Source organism: Vanellus vanellus (assembly GCF_965231255.1).
Source record: "Vanellus vanellus genome assembly, chromosome: 7".
NCBI lineage: Eukaryota > Metazoa > Chordata > Aves > Charadriiformes > Charadriidae > Vanellus > Vanellus vanellus.
In genome coordinates this window covers 33,624,672-33,649,021 of record NC_138912.1, presented here as the reverse complement: position 1 = coordinate 33,649,021, position 24,350 = coordinate 33,624,672, and the positions used below count along the sequence as shown (strand labels likewise).

The following is a 24,350-nucleotide window of genomic DNA, read 5'->3' as shown; positions in this document are numbered from 1 at the left end:
ATATACTTATGTGCATGGATCTACTATGAAAAGAGGTTTTATTGACTTTTATTTATTGCTTTGATAGGTTCTGGAAGGAAAACCTATTTACGTTGATTGCTATGGAAATCTGGCTCCTTTGACTAAAGGAGGACAGCAGCTTGTTTTTAATTTTTATGCTTTTAAAGAAAACAGACTGCCATTCTCTATCAAGGTAAAAGCAAAACAAGCCAAATATTTCTGCTGATGTTTGGGATTTCTCCCCCCTCCCCTCCCCCCCCCCGACCAGTGATAACACTTTTTCAGCCCGGTAGGAGTAACTTGCCTCGAGGATGTAAGTGTCATTGTTTAATATGTGAATAACACGGAGGGGGGCTTTGCATGAAGTCACAAAAGAGCTGCTGGCAGAGCTGGGACCAGAATACCCATGATATGGAATCACAGCCTTTTATTAAAACCATATCTCAAGTTAGACCTCCAGAATACTGCTAGCAGATCACTATTTCCCAGGGACTAAGCAAAGAAGATGCATTCAGAAACAGCAGAACAGCCTCCAAAAAAACGTGTACAGACTGTTCATCTCTAAATTACCATGAATGGGTGCTCACTTTCCTTAGCCTTATCATAGCTGCTATGCAAAATAAGTTTTTAAGTATTTTGGTGAGCACAAGTGCAAAACATGGCAGAAAAAAATGAAGGTGAGCAGAAAATGACTCTCAGTATTGTCCCAGTATAAGACACTCTTGTTGGACTCGTTTAACATCTTGTTTTCAATGGATTTACCATCAGAGAGCTTCAGGCTGATCTAACTCTTTCATGTTACCGCATTTTCTCCTTCAGCACCTCAGGCTGAGCTTCAGCTCAGTGCCATTGGTCTTTACCCATTAGGTAGCTTCTTGTGGAAAGAAATTCTGAGCAGCTCTCCAGAAACCTCCTCCAGATATCTGAATTACTACATATTATTACACTGTACTAAAATTTCTTTTCTAGGTAAGAGACACCAGCCAGGAACCTTGTGGTCGACTATCATTTTTGAAAGAACCAAAGACTACAAAAGGACTGCCACAAACAGCTGTTTGCAACTTGAATATCACTCTGCCAGCACACAAAAAGGTATTTGTTAGAAAAAGTAAACATTTTCCTTAGGGTTGGTTTGATTTTGGTTTTGCTCCTTCAGTTTTCGTCTTTTTTTTTTTCCTGCTAGTGATAAAGAAACCCTGTGAAATGCCAGTAATGAGAATGCTTTGGAATATGATAAAGGCTTTTTGAATTTCTGTTTAATTGGTTTACCTGTATGTAGAACGCTTTTAAAGTCTCTTGTTACTGTGGTGTCAAGTTCCGATAATTCTTATGATTCTGTTTACAGCTCATGCTTCAGCCTGCAAGTCATAGGTTTATGCTTTCAGTAATGTCACGTGTTGATTTGCATTGGATGTGAGATTTTTTTTTTTTTCTTTTGTGTTGACATTTTGGATTTGCTTTGCCTTATAAATCAGCTTGCATTTTGTGCTCCCAATTTGGTCCTTTTCATATCCTGATATTCTTTTCCCTGCTGTCCATTATAATATTCCTTGTCTCTGCAATGCATCTTGGGACCAAAAGGAAACAGAGTCAGATCAAGATGATGAGGTAATATAAACACTGTCTTCTGTTTTTATTTCCTTCAGATTTAGTGAAGAAAAGTAATATGTTATAGAAAAACAAACAACTATTTTTAACTATGGCATTGAAATGATACTTACAGAATAACCATATCCTCAACATATGATAATCTGTTGCAAAACAGCAGAAATGCACAAATGTGGAAATAACATGATTATATATTATGAAATTCAACCAAGTATTGAATAATAGCAGTCGAAAATTTAACTCATTTTCTTCTGAAAGAAGATATAATTATAAAATTCAGACCAATTCCATTTTTGGCAAAATCAAGAAGAGTTTCGTGGATATGATTTTAACTCTTGGAGCGATACTGCCAGTACATTGGTAACTTGTATTTCTGGGAAGGAAAGGAGTATTGCTGAGACCACAATAGTGGCCTACAGTATTTTACTCCTGAAAATAAACTGGATTCTTCTGAAAAAGTAAAATAGCCAAGAGCAATTTTAAAATATTGTGTACAAATCTATTTTCAAACTAACTTCAGATGTTTGCAGCTTAAAAATCCACTGTTTGCTGGAAACTGCAACATTAGATTGTCAGGAAACTGAGTGGGTTTTACTCATTAGAGGTAGTAATAGAGATCACCTTATAAAAGAAACTCCTTAGATATATCCCTTTTACACAGCAGCAAAGTTTTCTTCTCTTCCTGGTGGCAAATAAATAGCAGTAGCCACATGCTGATTGAAATAATAATAAAAGCCCAACCAAAACACTCTTTACATGTTAAAAAATAATAATAGCAACCTCATTACTTTGTCTCCACAGGATTTGTTCCCAATGAGCTATTATATAGCTATAACAATAGTTTTCTTTCTAAACAAACCATATTTTTAGCCATATAATCAAGTAAGCTGATCTCTGAAGGACTTTTAATATTTAAGACAACACAGTAGCAGCTATGCCACTGAATGCAGCTATTTACAATGCAATTTATTAGTTAGCAATAGTAGTCTGCTTTCTAATCTGCATCTTTGCATTTTGTGCCTATTAAAAAAATCCCCTCCCATGCCTTTTTTGTCCTTAATGTATTCACTTTAAAGCCAGTGTACATTGTGGTGTATGTGCTTTCAGGACAAATTAATTTGGGGGAGAAATACTTGATCGGTCTAAGTTATACTCTTATGAATGTTTTCTGTCTGTATCTGTAGTCTTTTGTGTTGATCTCCTGTTTTTAGACAAAGGTGGTTTATTTTACAGAGAATGAATAATATCATACCCTTTCTAGTAGTCTGAAGCAGTTTATTAAGTGATAATGGGATAACATAGTATTGAGATACATCAAGGCAGGATCATGAGCTATGTCTGCTATCTAAGATCTTCCACCTCATAAGCAGAGACGCTGTGAGCAGGAATGAACCCATGGGGTCATCTCTTAGGGTTGCAGTCCCTTCCCTGCTTGCTCCAGAATGGTAGTCATTCACAGCAAGTTTCTGCCACCTCCGATAGCCACGCTCCCTGCTCCACAGTGCCTGACACTCATTACATGGCAGACAGGAATGGAGACCGGCCCTGTCCATTCCCTGCCTGCTTGCCCAAATTTGGCTTCGGCATGCCTTCTTGAAGCTGAACGGAAACATCCGTTCTCCCTTGTGGGGATGTGTGCCGCAAAATGCGGCCCATCATGCTGAGGTTTGATGGTTGCTCTGTTCAAATGGGGGACAGTGATACTAAAGGCACTAAACAGTATTATGTTTTATTGCAGACAGAGAAAGCTGACCGACGCCAGAACTTTGTCTCCCTTGCTTTACGTAAGCGCTACAGCTATCTGACTGAGCCTGGAATGAGTGAGTTGCTCTTACCAAAGTACTAAACCATATATACATGATTTTTCATAAGAAGAGACATTTTTTCTATAAACGTTGTATTCGGTGTCACTTTGGAAAAAAAGAAAAAAACCACACCTGTCTAAAACAAAACTCTTGGATGGTCTGTGAACTCTTGTGTTGTGAGAGCTTGAAGAATCCTGACTGGCAAATGATATGTGTTAGTTAAGTAAAAATATATCAATTTTTAAAAGTGCCATGTAGGTCCAGAGGAGTAGGGATTGCAAATTGATTTCAAAGAGTCTGTTCCTCTTCCCTTTGAAAGATTAGAGAAAGCTGCTGTAGAAGGGAGTGGTATGCAAAAGTTCAGCAAAGCTGGAGAATGCCATTCAGATGAGCACTTAAATGTTTAGATGCTTAGCCAAAATGGACTCTCTCATATTTTATATTTTCCCTCTTCTTTCTCCTCCCCTTCCTTTTCTCCTCTGTTCCCCACAGACGCTTTTTATTCCCTGGCAACACACATTGCTTGCTCTTAAACTTACGTTTCCCTTGACCAGGCCTGTGGCATTCCTTTCCTTCCCCATTAAATAAAATAATGTATTTGGCTTAGCTTTCCTTCCCTCACCTCTCCCGTCTGAGGGTGACTGCTATTGTCCCCCATTCCCAGGCTTTTTCTTTCATTTTCTTCCCCTCATGGCTTCTCAGTTGCTACCCTGCAATAAACCCTTTGATATAATTCCATAAAATCCATAGACAAACTTCATCGGGTTTTGGGAGTTCCCACTGGATGGCTGCTGTTAAATTATCCTATAAGATCTGTGGCTTCTTTGGATTGGATGTGGTCCAGAATATATTACACTTCTCAGGCCTGGAAGAAGACTTCAAGCATATAACATCTGAAGAAGCTATCAGATCTACTGAGACATCTTGATGGACTGTTAAGGTTTCGTCAAAGGCTTGATGGGAACTAAGAGAGAGGGAAAAGAAAGTTGCTTGAAAGGAGTTTGACAACCGTGTATGTTGCTTACAATTAGCTTTTCAGGCCTCATTGGGAAGAAAAAAAAAATAGTCTAATTTATTCACCAAATGTTCATTAAGTCTCATTTGCAAAAATTTGGAGGGGAAAAAACCTAAACCTGCTTGAATTGTACTCAAAAACAGATGGGTTAACACCATAGAAGTTCCTGACCATTCTTTAACTATTCTGTCCGTTTAGGCAATGGTTACTACTTAAGGCTGTGAGCTACAAAATTTATTGTGTTTACCGGGCAAGGTGGTAGATAGTGTTTTGGCCATCACACTGAGTACCACCTCCGGTGCACATGTAGCATGTAGTCAGCAACTGTCACTACCACCTGCACCATGCTGGTGCGAGAGGAGGATGTGAACTTGGAGGTGCAGTTCTTCCAGAGAAGCACACGCTACCCAAGACAGAGCCAGGACTGCTGCTGTGGCTGCTCTACACCGCAGGGTGTTTGCTCCAGTGATTGGATGTGAGTGATGAACCTCTGCCAATTTCCAGTGAGTTCAATGGCACAGCTCCCGCAGTTTTGGTAGCAGCAAGGGTTGTTCTGGTTTACTCACATGAGCTCGTGTGTGCATGTGCACACACACACAGATTTTTTTTCCTCTGCACCTCTGCCAGTGCCGGCGCAGAAGAGAGCGAGGCAGGTGGGATGTTCCCCTGTCTCCCTGTCCTTACCCCTGCTCAGGGTAAGGGACCAAAGGGCCCCTTTGCTCCTCCCAGCCGTGAGGTCCCCACAGAAGAGGACGGCTGCAGTGGTTAAACCTGCTCAGCCCTGGCTGTTTGGTTGCAGCTGAAGAGGAGCAGGGCTGAGCTGGGGCCGCATGTTATGAGTTCACTCAGTGCTTTCAATTACCAGCTGCAAGCAAGGAGGTGTAGTTTGGTGCAGCTCGGTGCACAGAAGGTAGTAACTAACATCTGTTTTCTGATAAAACCTTGGATGCAGAGTGATGGAAACTGTTAAGGCCAAGAGCATCCAGTAGCCAAAAAGAGCTGTTATATAAACCCACTCTTTAGAATATTATCTGACTCTAAAGCCTTGCATGGTTGTGGGGATTTCTTTGCTATTTCAAAATAGTAAAATTGCCCAGTTCCCTGCTGCTTGAGTTATGTCATAGCTGCACACACTGGTAAATTACTCAATTTTCTTTGTACCAGTTCTTCTTCTCAACTGCAATAAGGAGCACAGAAAAAGCATCTTACACACGTCTGATTCTGTGATTTAACAGGAGAAAGAGCAGTTAAGGGGGGGCCCTGTTGGTTTGATTGCCTCACTAGCCAGTTGTGATAGACTGGCTCATCACAGCGCAGTGGGGTCCCTCCAAAAAACTTTCCTAACACAAACTGCTGAACAAGTTGTTTTTCTGCTAGTTCTTTTCAGAATGATTTTGTTGTTTTTTTTTTTTTTTTTTTCTTGGACTTGGGACTGTATGAACTTTTGGTGAATGTGAGCAGCTGCTGCTAATTAATCTTCATAATAAAACCTAGCTCATTTAATGAAGTACATTATGTTTTCTTCTTTGGGGGTAAAAAAGAAGTATGTCTGTGCTTAAAAATAAAATCACAAGGAAAAATGGATCTTTCTTGACATAGGCTGTGCCAGTCAGGCCTAGTATTCAAGCTCTCTTCAACCTAAATGTTCTCATACTGCAATATCACCAGCCATCCACATTGCCTTCTGGGCTTCGATTGGTTTCTAAAGTACCAGCACATTTCTCCTTGCAGGATATGGACCTGTGGTATACTGAATATTCACTGTTCTATAAGAGTACGTGTGCTTTAAGTTTAACAGTTTAGAATTGGACTTGTTAAGCTTCTTTCACTGTAAGTTACTCTCTGTCTATAAGACAGATCAAGCAGGTTTGACAAATTATTAGTATAACTTCAGAGAACGGTGTGTTGAAATAAGTTGTTTGGATATTTTAGTTCCATTTCTAACTCTAAACAAACGAAAAAAAGCCCTCTAAGTTACTTTGTGTCAACTCTCTGAATGTTACTGCTGTATCAGAGGATATGTATGCTGTAATAGGATTCCCAGAAATACTGTCTTCTGGCATGAGTATCTCCTGTGGTGCAAAATGTGGTTGATGATGATTTTGTTCGAAATGCCTATGAATAAGCTGAGTGTTCTGGGGGATGATCACAGTTAACAGGTTTGTCCTTGCCAGGAAGTTTTTGCCTAACATATTGTTCTTTGACTGCTTTTCTAATGTTACCTTTTGAGAAATGTAAAGTTGAACAGGTCTGTCTTTGAGCTGATACAAGAAATCTCCTCAAAAGGTACCAAGACACTACATCTTGTAGAAAAAGTGTACTCTTCTTTTAATGGACACTTGTGAAATGATTTTGTAGGGTTTATATATTTGTGCTTAATACAGCATACAAATGTATTAATCTGTGTGCTTGTTTTGACATGATATATTGTGCATGAATAAAAACTGATTCAGTTGCTTTGCTTGCTCACGTTTATCATACATCATACTTTCCATATTTCATGTATGACACATGCTTCTTAAAACCATTTCATGTAAAGTTTTACTTTAGTTTTTACCAAACAAAAGAAATATCGCATGAGAAACAAATCCAAAAGTTCCTTTTCTTTCTTTATTTTTATTATTTTTTAAAAAATATTGACTCAGAAAAGCTCTTGCTCTTATTGGCTTTGTGAGTGTGAAGCATATCGAATTGTGCATGGGAGATATAGGTTTGAATTTATTCCAGTTGCTTCACAGTTTGCACATCAATTGCCTGTCACTTAAAGGAATTTTGGGTTCTGCATGAAATAATTCTGAGTGGTTTTAAAAAAGACTTTAGCGATCTAATGTCATTTTGCACAAGTTTATATTTTGTATAGGTTCAATATCTGAATATAACAACAACAGAAATTATTAAAAGGATAATTCTAATAGTTGCACAAAGCAGAGACATACCTAAACAGGCAAAATAGAGCTGGTACGAATATTTCAGAAGTAGCACATCAGAAAGTCAATAGGAAGTAAGAAATTTCGATGTGTTTTTATTTTTACCTTATGGATTCCTTCTTTGTGTTTTCTGTTCTTCATTGTTTGCAGATTTGGTTGCTATGTGCTTTCTGTCTTTCATCTCATGTTGCTTTTTGGTTTGGACCAGTCATCAGTATACAGCTCATTCCTTTTTTTTTCTTTCCTTTTTAAATCTTCTTTTGCCTCCTTCATCCTAACCATGCAAACAATTGTACTTGCTTTTTGTAATATTACAACGTTTACTGACCAATTTTCTTCTCTGGTCTCTCTGTTTTTCAATCATTTTTGTTGATTTTATGTTTGATTTTAATTTAACAATTTAAGAAACAGTTGAACGGAGTGCAGGAGCGACAAGATCCCTACCTGCTACTTACTCATACAAGCCATTCTTTTCAACACGGCCATATCAGTCATGGACAACAGCTCCAATTACAGTGCCTGGGCAAACCAAATCAGGCTTCACTTCCTTATCAAGCTCTTCCTCTAACACTCCTACAGCTTCCCCATTAAAATCAATATGGTCTGTTTCTTCTGCTTCTCCAATCAAATCCACATTAGGAGCTTCTACCACATCTTCAGTTAAATCTGTTAGCGATGTAGCATCTCCGATTAGATCATTTCGGACAATCTCTTCACCAATAAAAACTGTGGTATCACAGCCTCCATACAATATGCAGGTTACTTCAGGCTCTTTCGTCAGAGCTCCCACAGTCACAGAAGCTGCTAGTCTAAAAGGGCTGGCATCCACTACCACATTCCCCTCTCGGACATCTCCAGTGACTACAGCAGGGTCTCTCTTGGAGAGATCGTCCATAACCATGACGCCTCCAGCATCCCCCAAATCCAACATTAACATGTACTCTTCAAGTTTGCCACTTAAATCGGTCATCACATCAGCATCTTCACTTTTATCGTCCCCTCTAAAGTCAGTGGTGTCACCTGCTAAGTCAGCAGTTGATGCTGTTTCATCCTCTAAAGTCATGATGGCCTCGTCTCTCTCGTCGCCAGCAAAACATGTAGCTGGGCACACAGATGTACCATTGCTTAATGGTTCTGTGTCACCTCTGAAATACCCCTCTTCTGCCAATTTAATTAATGGATCCAAAGCTGCAGCTGTTTTTCAAGACAAGATCGCTGCAGCTGCACATTCTGCAAGTTGTGCCGCTAACGCAGTTGCTGACACGGCTGAGAGAGTGTTTTCAACAGCTACAACAATATCATTTTCTCCACTCAGGTCATTTGTGTCTTCAGCACCATCAGCTTTCCAGTCAATAAGAACTCCTCCTGCAGGTGCTTTGTACACAGCCCTTGGGTCAATATCTGCAACTACCTCATCAGTAACTTCATCAACAATAACAGTGCCGGTATATTCTGTAGTCAATGTTTTGTCTGAACCAGCATTAAAGAAGCTCCCAGAGTCGTCTTCTCTTACAAAATCAGCTGCTGCGTTACTGTCACCTATTAAAACATTGACTACAGAGGCACGCACACAGCCTCCCTTTAATCGAACTTCATCTCCAGTAAAATCATCCTTGTTTTTAGCACCCTCTGCTCTCAAATTGTCCACACCATCATCTTTATCCTCCAGTCAGGAGATACTGAAAGATGTTGCTGAAATGAAGGAGGATCTAATAAGAATGACTGCAATATTGCAGACCGATGTCGCAGAGGACAAACCGTTCCAACCTGAGATACCGAAAGAGGGTAGAATTGATGATGAAGAGCCCTTTAAAATTGTTGAGAAAGTAAAAGAGGACTTAGTAAAAGTTAGTGAGATTCTGAAAAAAGATGTGTGTTTAGAAAGTAAAGGGTCGGCTAAAGTATCCAAAAGTGATCAAGGACACCTGTCTGAGGATGACTGGGTAGAGTTCAGTACAGAGGAGATTGATGAAGCGAGACAGCAAGCTTTGACAAGCCCTCCTATATCTGTTCCAGAGAAGGTCCAAATTAAAACTAAAACCATGGCGGAAAAGGATTATAACTTGTCGAAAGTTATTGATTACTTAGCAAATGATATCGGTAGCAGTTCATTAACAAACATAAAGTACAAGTTTGAAGAGGGGAAAAAAGAAGGTGAAGAGAGACAAAAACGCATTTTAAAACCAGCTATTGCTTTGCAGGAACATAAACTTAAAATGCCTCCAGCCTCCATGAGGCCTTCAACATCAGAAAAGGAGTTATGTAAAATTGCAGATTCCTTTTTTGGAACAGATACTATTTTAGAGTCTCCAGATGACTTTTCTCAACACGACCAAGATAAAAGTCCCTTATCTGACAGTGGCTTTGAAACGAGGAGTGAAAAGACACCTTCTGCCCCACAAAGTGCTGAAAGCACAGGGCCAAAACCACTTTTCCACGATGTACCCATCCCTCCCGTCATTACAGAAACAAGAACTGAAGTAGTTCACGTTATCCGCAGCTACGAACCGTCATCCGAAGAAATTCCAGAGCAGAAAGCAGAGGAGCTACCGGCCTCGAAACCTGCCCCTACGCTTATGGAGCTGGAGCAAAAACCTGCTGGATCTATTAAAGAGAAGGTTAAAGCTTTTCAAATGAAAGCCAGTGGCAGTGAAGAAGATGACCACAAGTGTGTCCTTAGTAAAGGTGTCCGAGTAAAAGAAGAAACTCATATCACTACGACGACTAGGATGGTTTATCATAAACCTCCGTGCACTGAAAGCACGTCTGAAAGAATTGAGGAAACAATGTCTGTGCATGACATAATGAAAGCCTTTCAGTCTGGACGTGACCCTTCCAAAGAACTGGCAGGTCTGTTTGAACATAAATCATCAGTAACATCCGATGTTAGCAAGTCTACTGAAACTTCACCACAACATGCAGAGAAGGACAGCAAAATGAAACCCAAACTGGAGCGAATAATAGAGGTCCATATTGAAAAAGGTAATCAGGCTGAACCTACTGAAGTCATTATTAGAGAAACAAAAAAGCATCCAGAAAAAGAAATGTATGTATATCAGAAAGACTTACCTCGGGGAGATATTAACTTAAAAGAGTTGGAAAAACATGATGCTTTTCCTTGTTCGGACGAACAAGGTCAGCAAGAAGAAGAAGAGCTCACGGCCGAAGAGTCACTTCCTTCTTATCTGGAATCCTCTAGAGTTAACACTCCCGTGTCCCAGGAAGAAGACAGTCGCCCTAGTTCTGCGCAACTCATGTCTGATGACTCTTACAAAACACTGAAGCTTTTGAGTCAGCACTCAATAGAATACCATGATGATGAGTTGTCAGAACTAAGAGGGGAGTCTTACAGGTTTGCTGAGAAAATGCTTCTTTCAGAAAAGCTAGATGTGTCTCATTCTGATACTGAGGAGTCAGTTACTGACCATGCTCTACCCCTTAGTGCAGAGTTACAGGGGTCTGATAAACGATGCAGAGAAAAAGTAGCTACTGCCCCTAAAAAAGAGATTCTCTCCAAAATCTATAAAGATGTATCTGAAAATGGTGTAGGTAAAATGTCTAAGGATGATCATTATGATAAAGTGACAGTGTTACACTACACTGGAGATGTTAGTAGTCCAAAACACGCAATGTGGATGCGCTTTACTGAGGACAGATTAGACAGAGGTAGAGAAAAGTTGATATATGAAGACAGGGTGGACAGGACTGTTAAGGAGGCAGAAGAAAAACTGACTGAAGTATCACAGTTTTTTCGGGATAAAACAGAGAAGTTGAACGATGAGCTACAGTCTCCGGAGAAAAAGCAGCATAAAAAAAATGGCAAAGAAATACATTCTAGCCAGAGCTCTGCCAGCAGCAGCCCTGAGAAAGTTCTGCTCTCTGAATTACCATCGTCCGGTGACGAATGGAGTAAGGCGAAGCAGTATGCACATGATGGGAAATGCTTTCCCAAGGTGGATGAAAGAAAAGCGTCCAGCTTGCCCAGCAGTCCTGAAAAAAGGATATTTGTGCAACCTGCAGAGGACTCTAAACAAACTATGGAACACAAAGGAAGTGCTCAGCAGACTGGAGTGCCTGAGGTTTCACAGACTGGATTTCAGCTGAAGCAATCAAAGCTCAGTTCCATTAGGCTTAAATTTGAACAAAGTATAAGTCCCAGGAGTAAGGACTTAACTCAAGATGAAAAAAAGCTGGATGGTCAGTCCAAAATTCCAGTAAAGAAATTGCAAGAAAGTAAGTTACCAGTGTACCAGTTTTATTCCAGAGAGAAACATGCAAAGCAAGTAGAGCTCGTTGATGGGAGCACAGCTTTACAGAAAGAGGTGAAAACACAGGAAGATCTTGTTCCAGGTAAAGGGAAAGCTATCGAAGACTTCCGTGGTTCAGACACACAAAAACAAAGAACTGAGACAAGTAAAGGCGTGCCAGAATGCTTTTCGGAACCGCAGGCCAAAGACCTGGCCTATGGCTCAGATTCAACAATGAAGGGACACTGGGACAAAAAAATCTACAGGACGTGGGAAAGTCCTGGAACTTCTAATCATAAAACACAGAAGGAAAAACTTTCACATGTACTGGTTCCAGATACAGTAAAAGAAAACCATGTTGATCGTGCTGAAGTGAAAACTGACAGAAAAAGTGAATTTATCACTGTGACAGAGCACAAACTGGCGGCAAATGGAATTCATACAGAAGAAGTGAAGGAAGTGACTGTAAAATCTCCCTCAAAAAGGGTTTTATACAGAGAATTTGTTGTCAGGGAGGGGGAACGTAATGGTGAAGTGGCTGATAAAATATGCAAAAGGAAAGAAGACATTGCTGTGTCCCATATTCCAGTCAGAATTGTTGAGGAGAAGAGAACCATGCTTGATGGTGTCTATGAACTTTCAGCTAAAGTATCCCAATCAGCTGTGATTAAGGAGAAAGTTGAGAGGCAGATTGATTATGTGGAAGATGAAAAAGTAAAGCATTCAGAAATCAGAAAGGTTACCAAGCAGCAGAGCTCGAGAGGTCTAAGTCCTCCTGTTGAGGAAACGGAGCTATCTCCTAGCAAATCACCAGACTCTTTAGAATGTAGTCCAGGAAAGGAATTTCCTTCGAGTGAGTTAGTTGACCCCGGTGCCAGTGATTATTTGGATAAAGTTGCACCGCTAGTAAGCACTGAGGGAGTAAAAGAAATTAAGACCTTACCTGTTTATGTCAGTTTTGTTCAAGTAGGAAAGCAATATGAGAAAGAGGTGCAACAAGGAAATATAAAAAAAATTGTCAGTCAGGAGAGTAAGACAGTACAAGAGACAAGGGGGACATTTTACACAGCTAGACAGCAAAAGCAACCTCCTTCTCCGCAAGGTAGTCCAGAAGATGACACACTAGAACAAGTGTCCTTTATAGATAGCTCTGGTAAAAGCCCTTTAACGCCAGAAACACCGAGTTCAGAGGAAGTGAGTTACGAGTTTACGTCTAAAACACCCGACTCACTAATAGCTTATATCCCAGGCAAGCCCAGTCCTATACCTGAGGTATCTGAGGAATCAGAGGAAGAAGCAGAGGCTAAGTCAACATCTGTAAAGCAGGCAGAAGTTGAGGAACCGCAGATTGACAAAGCATTACCTAATCATATACATAAGGACTCTAACAAAAGACCCAAAGGTAACAGAGTTGCCTACATTGAATTCCCTCCTCCTCCACCACTGGATGCAGATCAAGGCGAGTCAGAAAAGAAGCCTCACTATTCCACTGGGAGTGAAACGGAGATGACAGAAGTGAACTTGCAAGATGAACAGGACAAATGCCAACTGGCTGAACCTGTCATAAGAGTACAGCCGCCGTCTCCTGTGCCACCGGGAGCCGATGTCAGTGACTCCAGTGATGATGAGTCTCTCTATCAACCTGTTCCACTTAAAAAGTATACGTTCAAACTGAAAGAACTGGAAGATGACCAGAAAGAAAGCTCAAAACCCAGAGCCCCTGAAAAGATTGAGAAACAGAAAGAGTTAGGACATCCCACTTCTGGGAAACCTAATGAGTTTGACATTGGGCTTGATTCACCCCAGAACGATGTAGTGCAAAATGGGAATAACAATGACCAGTCTGTCACAGAGTGTTCCATAGCAACCACTGCAGAATTCTCCCATGATACCGATGCGACTGAGATTGACTCTCTTGACGGTTATGATTTGCAAGATGAAGATGATGGTTTAACTGAGAGTGATTCTAAACTTGCAGGTCCGGCAGTTGAAACCAAAAAGGATGTATGGACTACAGAAGGCATTCTAAAGCAGGCTGATCGCTGCTTTAGCCAGAGTAAGCTTGAAGTCATTGAGGAGGAAGGCAAGGTAGGCCCTGAAGAAGACAAGGCACCTTCGAGGGGTCCAGCTTCTGAAAAAGCCAGAGATAAGAGCGAACAGAAGTCAGGGGCACAGTTTTTCACTTTGGAAGGCAGACACCCTGACAGGACTGTATTCCCTGATACGTATTTCAGTTACAAAGTAGACGAAGAATTTGCAACGCCTTTCAAAACGGTGGCCACCAAGAGTCTAGATTTTGATCCATGGTCCAATAACCGAGGTGACGATGAAGTGTTTGAGACTAAATCAAGGGATGATGAGGCTAAGCCATTTGGTCTGGCAGTGGAAGACAGATCTCAAGCAACAACACCTGATACAACTCCAGCCAGAACGCCAACAGATGAAAGTACGCCAACTAGCGAGCCCAACCCCTTCCCATTTCATGAAGGGAAGATGTTTGAGATGACTCGCAGTGGTGCAATTGACATGAGCAAGAGGGATTTTGTTGAAGAAAGACTCCAATTTTTTCAGATTGGTGAGCATACTTCTGAAGGGAAGTCAGGGGACAAGGGGGAAGGGGATAAAAGTACAGTCACTGCCATCACACAGCCACAGGCAGGGGACAACACTGTAGAAACAAACCTAGAGAGACCAGTAGAAACAACAGCAGTTGAACATAAGCCCATCATCCAGGCCAGTGGAGATTGCATGGAACAAACACTTGGTAGTAACTCACTGGAAAAATCATCGGCAGCGGTAAACGCTTCTAAAGTTGATCCCAAATTGCGCACACCAATTAAAATGGGAATTTCTGCTTCCACCATGACTCTGAAGAAAGATGGCCCTGGCGAAGTGACAGATAAGATAGAAGCTGTGATGCCAAGTGGTCAGGGATTAGAAAATGAAACTGTAGCAGTGATTGCGAGTTCAGCTTCTAGCCAGACAAGCTGTAGGCAAACAGAAAACACTGATTTTCCAAAAGATAATTTTAATAACAACAACAATTTGGATTCATCTGCTGTCCCTACAGATGATATTACCTGTAATGTAGTGCTAAAAGAACATTTGGAACCGAAATGTTCCCTACAGAAAGCTAATCAAGCAAAAAGCACTTCAGGAAAAGGTACAGGGACAACACAAGGACACAGAGTAAGAGATAAGCAAAAACCACACGGAGAGCAGCAAAAGTCAACAGAGTTGGTAGGGGCTAGAGGAAAATCAAAGCTTCCTGTAAAGGCCAGCTCAGTGAAAGAAGTCTTTTCACAAAATAATCTCCAAAGCAATACAGGGAGTCAAGTGAAAGGGGCTAGTAAGCCTGACAAAGCAAAACAAAATAATTCTTCTCCCTGTCTAGAAGCAAGGTCTAGGATTCCTGTAAAAAATACACATAGGAGTAATCTAGCTAGAAGAACTCCAGCCCTGCCAAAACAAGAGCAGGTAGAGAAAGAAAAATCAAAACAGCTTCCTTCTAAATTACCAGTAAAGGTAAGATCTACCTCCGTCACCATGACAACAGTTAAAGTAAGGAAAAATCAGCTTAGGGAGGTATGTAAACATTCTATTGAATATTTTAAGGGAATTAGTGGTGAGACATTAAAGCTTGTGGATCGTCTATCTGATGAAGAGAAAAAGATGCAGTCAGAGGTCTCTGATGATGAAGAAGACAGTACATCAAGGAACACATCCTTATCAGAAGCTACTCAAGTTTACCAGCCTTCCATTACATCGAAGTCTGCTAGAGACATGAGAACAGAGGCAGCATCTATAAAATCAAAGATTGAAAAGGCCGACAGTGAGAGGAGGAGGAGTAAGAGGACTGGTGAGAATGAAGGCAGTCAGGTTTCTGGAGCTCTCATGGCTCACCTCGTGGAGATCAAGCCTAGTTTGTAAAACTTTCAACTTGTTGATCCTAGTGCATGAACTGTTGTGATTGCCTGTGGAGTGACTTAACTGTAGTTTTCATTCTGTCATTGTCATCTGTATGTGCTGTCTTATACTCTTCTTTCTTCCTTTAAACAAATCCTGTACTGTAGAAAGTTAGGGAAGCATGCCAAAGACATTCATGTAACTGGAAAGTTGATGTAACTCAGAAATGGAAAGATTTCTTTTGTGACAGCAAATTTATGCTGTCAAAGTAGATAAAATAGATGTTAATCTGGTCTTGGTGGTTTCCACCAGTAATTGTACAACTTGTGTACAGTCTAACAGCTAGATTGTCAGCATGTTTGGTTTCATTACACGACATCATGTAGTTTGACATTTGGCTTTACACAGGTGAAAATGTAAGAGCTGTGAAAAAATTTGCTTTGGTAGGTTGTTAGGACACACCACCATTCTAGTAAACAATATAAGCACTGGCAATTTAGTCAAATTAAAGCTATTATTTATAATAAACTATTGTCCGGTATTGTGGTTTTCTCTGCAAAACCTTTTTAATCGAGAAATTGTAAATCACAGGTCCACAGAGTCCATGTGAACGGACAGATATAAGGATGGCAATTGTAGCCGATCACCTAGGACTTAGCTGGACAGGTAAGCTTTTCTGCTTTAATATTGAAATTAGCCTTTGCTGTTACATTTTCCAGTTGTCTTATACCAAAAGCTGCAGCAAGGCCGCATCAGGCTCTCCCGAATTCACAGTGAGTCCAGCCTCCCAAAATATGCAATGTGTTGCTGGGCAAAGGCACCTGATAGGAAATAGCCGTGAAGAATTATCCCATGGGCTCGCAATAAATCAAATGGAAACTCATAAGGAAAATAGCTAAAATGGCTCTCCTCTCAAGACGTTCACCCAAGGCGTTGAAAGGATCTATCTACTCGGGCTCAGGGCTGCCTCTCTGTCTGGACAGCGGCTCCCCCCAAGCCCTGGAGCTGGCAGGGGCCCAGCAGTGCCCCAGCAAGTCACTGCTGGGGGGGGTGACGGTGCCTAACTGCGTACCCGCCGTACCTCCATATGCTGATGGATGGGCAGAGCTGGCCTTTCGCGGGCTTACAACTGCAGTCACCAGCTCTCCCTGGGTGTAGGTGACAACAGCACCGGTGCTGAGCTGCACAGAAAGCTCACAAAGGAGTAACAGTCACCAGAAAAAACCAGATTTTATAAATCAGTGGTGATGAAATAGTCTCCAGGGAGCTTTTTTTCAAGATGTTTAAGTGGCTTACTGGGTATAAGTATGTTAATAGCTCACAGGGATGACTGAAATTCAAAATTATGTCTGCCTTAGGAAATTAAAGTATGAGTATATAATGCCATGTTCATCGTTATCTGTAAAGTTTGTATCAGGTAGTTTTGTTGACATCTGTGTGATCTAAGAAAGATAATATTTTTAAACCTGACAGGATGATTGAGGGATTTGTGCTTTGTTTGGTGTTTTTGTTGTGGTTTTCTTTTCTTGCTTGCTTTTTTTTTGTCTCTGTAGAACTTGCAAGAGAACTGAATTTTTCCGTGGATGAAATCAATCAAATCAGAGTAGAAAATCCAAATTCTCTTATTGCTCAAAGCTTCATGTTGTTAAAAAAATGGGTTACCAGAGATGGGAAAAACGCTACAAGTAAGTTCAAGTAGTTACTTTTGCTGTTTGTAAGTTGTAGCCTGTGTTATCTGTTACCTGTTCTAAATAGGTTAAATGGAAGAAAATACAATTAATGTCTTTCACAAACCACTGATGGAAAAAAAAAAAAAAATCAGTTTACCAGAACTCAGAAACATGTCATATTTATTCAGTATATCTGCAGAAGGAAGTAATCTGTTGTCCACAACCATAATTGATGGGACAAGTAATGAACTTAAATTCCATTAAAGAAAATACCTGGGAAGACTTTCCAACAGCAAGGGACATGAAACATGGAAATAGGCTGCCTGGAAAAGTTAGGTAGTCTTGCATTATTGCAGGCTATAAGAAAAGACTAAACCTCCTTCTGTGAAGAGTGATGGAGGCACTGATTTGGCGCTCTTTCTGCTGGTTTTATCTGTGCATTTTACTTGAATTGCTCAAATTGAAAGAGAGGTTTTGATTTTTGTGTTAGGTCAATGGTGTTCGTTACCATCCTGTAATCCACGCACTCCTACACAGTATTTGAATCTACTTTGATCTCTTTCACCGTAAAAGTAATTTCCAGTATTACTGTGTTCTCACAACAAGAATACTGTAAATGAGACTTCACGATGTACTGCATGAATAGCCTTCCACGCGTTATTACCTATGTGGCTACCTGTTCTGTTGTTCGTTGAAACAGAATGGTAAAAGGATTTTTACACTCCTTTTATGCTCCAGTAAAAGGGTATTTTGTTTCAGTAGTAAGTAAATATGTTCTTTAAGAACTCTCTGACCTTATTCTTTGTGCCTTTTGTGTTGTAATATAATTATACTTGGGGGGGAGGGAAGACTCTTAATAGATGTATATCTTGAATAAGTAGGCAGCAGAATGACTACTTAGACAAATGATGGGGTTTGCTAAAACCAAACACATTGGGATGGAAACATGTGCCAGCAACTTATAATTAATTCAATGTGAATGTAACTGAGAAAGATGATTACACAGTTCTGCAAGGCTGAACTTTTTTCTGACGTGTCTTATTTGTTTTTCAGCTGATGCCTTAACTTCCGTATTGACAAAAATTAATCGGATAGATATCGTGACCCTGTTGGAAGGACCAATATTTGATTATGGAAATATTTCAGGCACCAGAAGTTTTGCAGATGAAAATAACGTTTTTCATGATCCTGTTGATGGTAATTGAATTATATGGTCCTGTTTAGTTCAGTGACATGTCCAATAGTACAACAATGTTGTATAAAGTAGACTTTAAAAAAAAGACAGTAAGTTCTATAGAAATAATTGGGTTTAATGTGAAGGCTTTTTCTTCTCGTAAAGCATGCTCATGGTACGATACATAGGTTGCACATTAATATCTCAAAGAATAAGCTCAGGATCTCACAAACATATGCCTGAGTAAGCTTATTCCCACCAGCCTCAGTGTCAGTTGACAAGACCTGAATGTTTTTTCCTGCAATAGTTGTGCTTTGAGGCTTGCCCATGTATATTTTTAATGTACTTGGTATTGCATTCTTTCCAACTTACCTGGAAATACACATATTCTTGGCTTCCTGTCTAGATAAGTAACAGTAAGAATTCTTCAAAGAAAAAAAATGAAGGAAGAACAAGGGAGAAAGAAAAAGTGCTTAGTAATTGCATAGACTAAATTAATGTGCAATTCACTACCAAGCCTCTTTGAGACAAGTAAACATCAATTACTTTATGATTTTTCACTTGGACCATTTCTACAATGCCAGTAAAAAAAATAAGAAAAGGTTTTGTTAGTGTATGAGAGAATACCTTTTTCAGTCTACGAATGGGTAAAATTGTGTAACAATTTTTACATGGAAGCTGTACAAACTGAGAACAGAATTGTGCGGGTTAATTTTGAGCGAGATTAAAAGGATAAATGAAGTCTGCTTGTAAAACAGAATTGCCACAGGTATACTTATTATTTATCAGTATGTTGAAGATGCTAAATGTTGTTACTTCTTCTTTTAAATGTTAGTTAACAGGCACTGGGTTGCTACATCCTTTACTTTGACTTTTGTCACATGTTTAATAACTAGCTCCTTAAATAAGATTTTTCTTTTGTAAATAACCTTTCCATTGCTTTTTGTAATTTGTTCAAGTCTGTATTGAGCTTTCCCTGTATTTTAGTAGGATTTTTTTCCTTTAGAGCGTATAAGCTCAGTGTTACCTCCATTATTGAGCAGCATTGCTGGTCATTGAATCATTGCATTACAGAAATAATTTTCTGTTGACATTTTAAGAAAGTTGCTCTTGAAATGTTGCTTGCACCTTTTAATAGTAGCATCAATGTGTTTATAAAAAAGTACGCTTCTCTGCAGTTGCTTTCTGTCTCTCCTCTTCTCTGAGCCTTCCTCAAGCTTCCTTTCCTCACCAAGACCAGACCACCTTTGCCTTTCTCTCAGCTGATTCAGGAAAGAAAAAAACCAAAGCCTGTTAATGCACCTCCCTTTGCAGGCAGCAGAGTGTCAAGTTTAACCCCATGGCATGTATTTTTTCCTTTTGTAGGTTACCCAACCTAGTATTTGCTGGAAAGCAAACTTCAGATTTTGTTGTCATTTTTATGTTTATACTCAGTTTAATCCTTTTGTATGCCTTTCCCATGTTTTCATCAATATTTCTTTTCTTTTCTGTTTATTTGATCAGTGTATCTGATTGTACCCATGTCGCCAAGATCGCCTCACTCTCCAAGATCACCAAGATCTCCTTGCTCACCACAGTCCTCTCACCTGTATAACTTTACTGTACCTGAAATATTCATATAGCTCTCCCTTGTTGTGTTTGTGTTCTCTTACCCATTGTTAACTGCCTTTTTTAGTTTTCTGTCCTGCTGTGTATTTAGATCTACTATTCTTTAGTATCCTCACTAGGATCCATTTCTGTTCCTCACTCCGTAACTACTCCGTTCTTGTGTCTCTATGGTTAAATTGGAGATATATATTAGTAGCACTGTATTGCTGGTATTGTATATTTTTATATAAAAGTATATTAAAAATGTGGACCTATTTTAGAAATAGTACCTATTGACAAAAATGTGGCTGTCCTATGTTATGATCTACTTCTGTCTTTAAAATCTATTTATTAAACTTCCAAATTAAAAAAGAAAAAAACTGGGAAAGAAAGATTTACACAATATGGCTATAAGAGATTGTATTGGATATAAAGGGACAACCACCCTTGTCCACATTTGATTCATTGCATGCTCATAAGACAATCTGCTGTAGCCTGAAAATGTTAAAATTGCTGCAAAAACAATTGCTGAAATCTTTACAGACTATATACAAAATAGTCAAAAGTACTGGCTTCACCATACTGTTCACTGGCAGTACTCATTTTTTGTTCCGTCTATTTAGGACAAAGTAAAGAAATCTGTCGGAACTGCATTTGTTCTTATGCACCTGCACCTCCTCATACGTTTCATACTTTAAGTAATTCATGAATCATTTGACATTTGCTTATTTGTTGCTCCATGCTTCATCCCAGTCAGTCCAAATGTGCTGTCTTCCTTAGGTTATCCCACCATTCAAGTGGAACTGGAAACTCCCACTGGGTTGCGCTTCGTGCCACCCACCCCTTTCCATCAGGACGATTTCTTTAGCGACACCTCTAGCCTAGAGTCACCCCTTAGAACTCCCAGTAGACTGAGTGACGTGTTAGTGACCTCCCAGGGACACGTAGATGGTACAGCAGCAGCACCGCCAGTGGTGACTGAAGAAGACACTTCACTGGACGACAGCAAACTTGATTTCTCAATGCCTAGAGAAGGAACACCTAAAGATATTTCTGTAGGCGAGAGCCAGTTGGAGGAAGTGGACCTTAAGGATTTTCCGCGGTACCTTGGTAGTTATGGCGGGATATCAAAAGATGCTAAACAAAGGCAGAGTGAAGAGACTAGTAAAACAGGAGTAAGGACTGAACAGCCTGAGAGAGAAAAGTCTGGTACTGATGAGGAGATGATGGAAGAAAAGTTTAAATCCCTGTTTGAGGACATTCATCTGGAAGAAGGAGCCGAGTCTGAGGAGATGACGGAAGAAAGAGTATGGTCGATTCTTAAAGGTGTTCAACAAGCAGAACGCGAAATGTCTTCAATTACAGGTTGGCAGACTGACTCGTCAAGTGTCACCGAGCCACCGACGTCAGGACGCAGAATAGGTGGTAGTCTGCTAGATCGCTTGGATGATAGGTGAGCATCTTAGTATAAGAGAGCGTGTGTGGGTGTAAGCAAGCCTTGCCATGCTGCTTTTACCTCCAGGAGCAGTGCTGAGGCAGCTGTCCCACTACTCTATGGGAATATGTATATACACATATGTATTCAAAAGAAAAAGTACCGGTCGACGCGATTTGGCCTCAGACATATTTGTCTTTAAAAATGTATATTTATCAGGTTTCATTCTTAATATAGGTATTTCAGAATTAGTTTATATTATGTTTAGTGGATAATGTTACTTTTTGTGTTCTTTATCTTGTGTATTTCCATTTTTAATTAATCTAAGTGATGCATAGATGTAACTGGAATTGAGAACTAAAAAAACATACATTAGCTGAAACCAGGGTCCGACATTGCTCTTGTTTCTTGAGTACCTTTTTAGCAGTCACCCTTTTCATTGCATCTCTTTGCCTTCCCTCAGTCGTTACTTTTTTCATTAGCCAATTTTTAAATTTTCCCTGTTTTTATAACGCTTACTTCAAGCGTGTGAAGTCATGCTGATTTACTAGACTTTTAAAGAGATGAGTTACAAGGCATAAGAAGGTAAGAATGATGATGCCGAATCCATCTAGTCCCATATTGCCTCCCAGCAATGACTGCAGAGGGTGCTCAGGGAAGGAGGAGAGTGGATGTATATACTCTTTTCCTCCAGTGCTCTCCCAGGCTCCCCTTGCTTTCAGCATAATGACCCACTGGATGGATGCTTTCTACATGTTTATCCTCAATGCATTTCTCTTGCATGGGCTTTTCCAGCCTCCCCTTGGACCTACTTAAGCTTTCAACATTCACAATATGTGTTGCTGTGTTCAGCCTTACTGGTACCCACTGGGTGAAGAGCTCCTGCCTGCCTTTGTCTTGAATGTGGCTCCCATGATTATTAATTGAAGGAGCCAGGTCTGCATGAGCTGTAAATCAGCAGAGAATGATTGTCTGCAGAGCGATCATTTGTCTGTCAGCAGTTTACATCCGTTGCATCTTTGACTCGGGATGTTTTAAGGTTCCAGGTAGCATTAGATACTCTCTTATTGAATCCAGTGGGAATTTGGCCATTGATTTCAGCAAACTGATTCTTTTTCAAGACTGTAAAGCACTTGATCTACTATTGATGTGATTTCTGTTCTGTTAAGCAAGCACTGTTATTCTGCATTTTATATTGTGTCAAATTAGTAAAATAGGTCACTTCTAGAAGGGCTTCCTCAATAAGAAAACTTATCCATTTCTAGCTAGAGTAATTCAATTTGCTATCTTTTAGAAGAGTTTTGCCAGCAAATAGCTAGAGTATTTTCATGTGTACAGTCATAGTGCTTAACTGAAAGCAAGCAAAACTGCAAAAGAGAAGAAAACCGTGCATCAGAAGTGCAGGCTAATCGTGCCTGTAGTTAATCTGGGACAAAATTCTGGTCAGCTTTCTATCTTGTAGTAACCTTGCCTGCCTTTGGCTTTCTATATTATTGAAACTCTGCACTGTCTAAGGTTTTCTTTTCAGATACCAGTATTTTTTAAAAGGCGTGACTTATCTGGAGTTCAGGCTGTAGTTTGGGGGAAGAGTAACATTAATTATTTGGTCATTACTGGTGATTGCACAGTAACAGATACTTTCTTTACCTCCTTGGTTAGAGAGCAGGTTGGAGAATTCATGCCTCGGGGATTTATCTTGTGGTTATACAAGGGAAATGGTAGGTTTTGTGTATTTTTATTTCTCCCCCCACCAAGTGAAAGGGTAATAACATGAAAGATTTGGTCTTGTTTCCAGTGTTCACCATATTCTCGTTGCTTCTGAAAAAATACCGTGATGCAGAAGACAAAGCTTTTAAATAGACTGACATTTGCAAGCTGAATTTAAAATTTTACTTTTCTCTGTCTGAAACATATGCGCTAAGAAGGAAGGTTCAGCGAGAAGCTCGGTGCTTTGCCCTTCTGCATGTGATTTAAGCACTGAATGGCTGTCTATTCTTTTTTTTTCTTGTAGCTCGGACCAATGTAGGGATTCTGTTACCTCATATGTCAAAGGAGAAGCAGGGAAGCCAGAAACAAATGGAAGCCTATCCGAATCCACAGCAGAGGCAAAAACTAAATCCTACATCCAGGAATCTTTAAATGATGTGGGAAAACAAAGTGACAAAGAAGCCCTGAAAACAAAGACCCAAATCTCAGCTGGTACTGATGAGGAAACGTTATCATCAACAGCATATCAGAAATCTTTGGAAGAGACGAGCAAGCCAACAACAGAAGGCAACAAAACATCTGTGCCTGTCAGTGTGAAGAAGATGAGCTGGAGTACTTCTGAGGATGGCAAGCCAAGAACAAGCATCCAAGAGGAGGAGGGAGCAGTAATGTCTGAACAGAAGGTACAGTATGTCCTGTAATTACTAGCTGTGTGAGGAGTCCCTATTGCTTGACATGTTGCTTGACATAATTTTTTGTAAGACTTGTAATTTTGTTTGGGGGTGGTGGTGGTTTATCCTTCTTGATGCCTTTTCTATTTATTGCTAAAGTAAGAAAAATGGAAGCTAGTGGAAATTTATATTCCGTGGTGTGAACAGAATGAGATGGAGTCAGGGCAGGCAGAGGAGCCAGGCAGGGCTGCATAATCCTCTGCCTGACTGGCCCTGAGCCCTGGAAGAGGTTAGAGCAGCTTCTGGGACTGCTGGTCCTGTGTCACTGGAGAGCAGGCCCCTTTCCTGCCCTGACGTACCACCTGTGCAAACCGTGCCAAACAGCTCAGCTGTCCTCCATCTGTTTCCAGTAAGGTGATGGCACTGTTTTCCCCTCTTTTTGTGACATTGAAGTGAGCAAAGAGATACAGGGACTCTTTTGCCCCTATGTTGCTTTTTGTCCTCAACACCCCTGCATGGTTTTTGCTTTGTTAATTTGCAGGAAAATAAATTTGGGGTAATATTTAATCTTCCCCTTATGTTTTTTGTTTCACCGCCT

At 40.2% G+C, this 24,350-nt stretch overlaps 1 protein-coding gene across 1 annotated transcript in view; it reads left to right on the top strand.

Annotated features, from left to right (window-relative positions):
• Positions 1-24,350, top strand: part of ANK3 (ankyrin 3) — a gene marked incomplete at its 5' end in the record, with an annotated part of 210,121 nt that overhangs the window by 167,568 nt on the left and 18,203 nt on the right. Inside the window, 10 exons of the mRNA XM_082486798.1 lie at positions 68-193; positions 970-1,092; positions 1,582-1,608; positions 3,347-3,428; positions 7,767-15,461; positions 16,100-16,174; positions 17,062-17,193; positions 18,232-18,375; positions 20,720-21,392; positions 23,386-23,764. Coding sequence (XP_082342924.1) covers positions 68-193; positions 970-1,092; positions 1,582-1,608; positions 3,347-3,428; positions 7,767-15,461; positions 16,100-16,174; positions 17,062-17,193; positions 18,232-18,375; positions 20,720-21,392; positions 23,386-23,764 — 9,456 coding nt within the window. The remainder of the gene's footprint in view (positions 1-67; positions 194-969; positions 1,093-1,581; positions 1,609-3,346; positions 3,429-7,766; positions 15,462-16,099; positions 16,175-17,061; positions 17,194-18,231; positions 18,376-20,719; positions 21,393-23,385; positions 23,765-24,350) is intronic.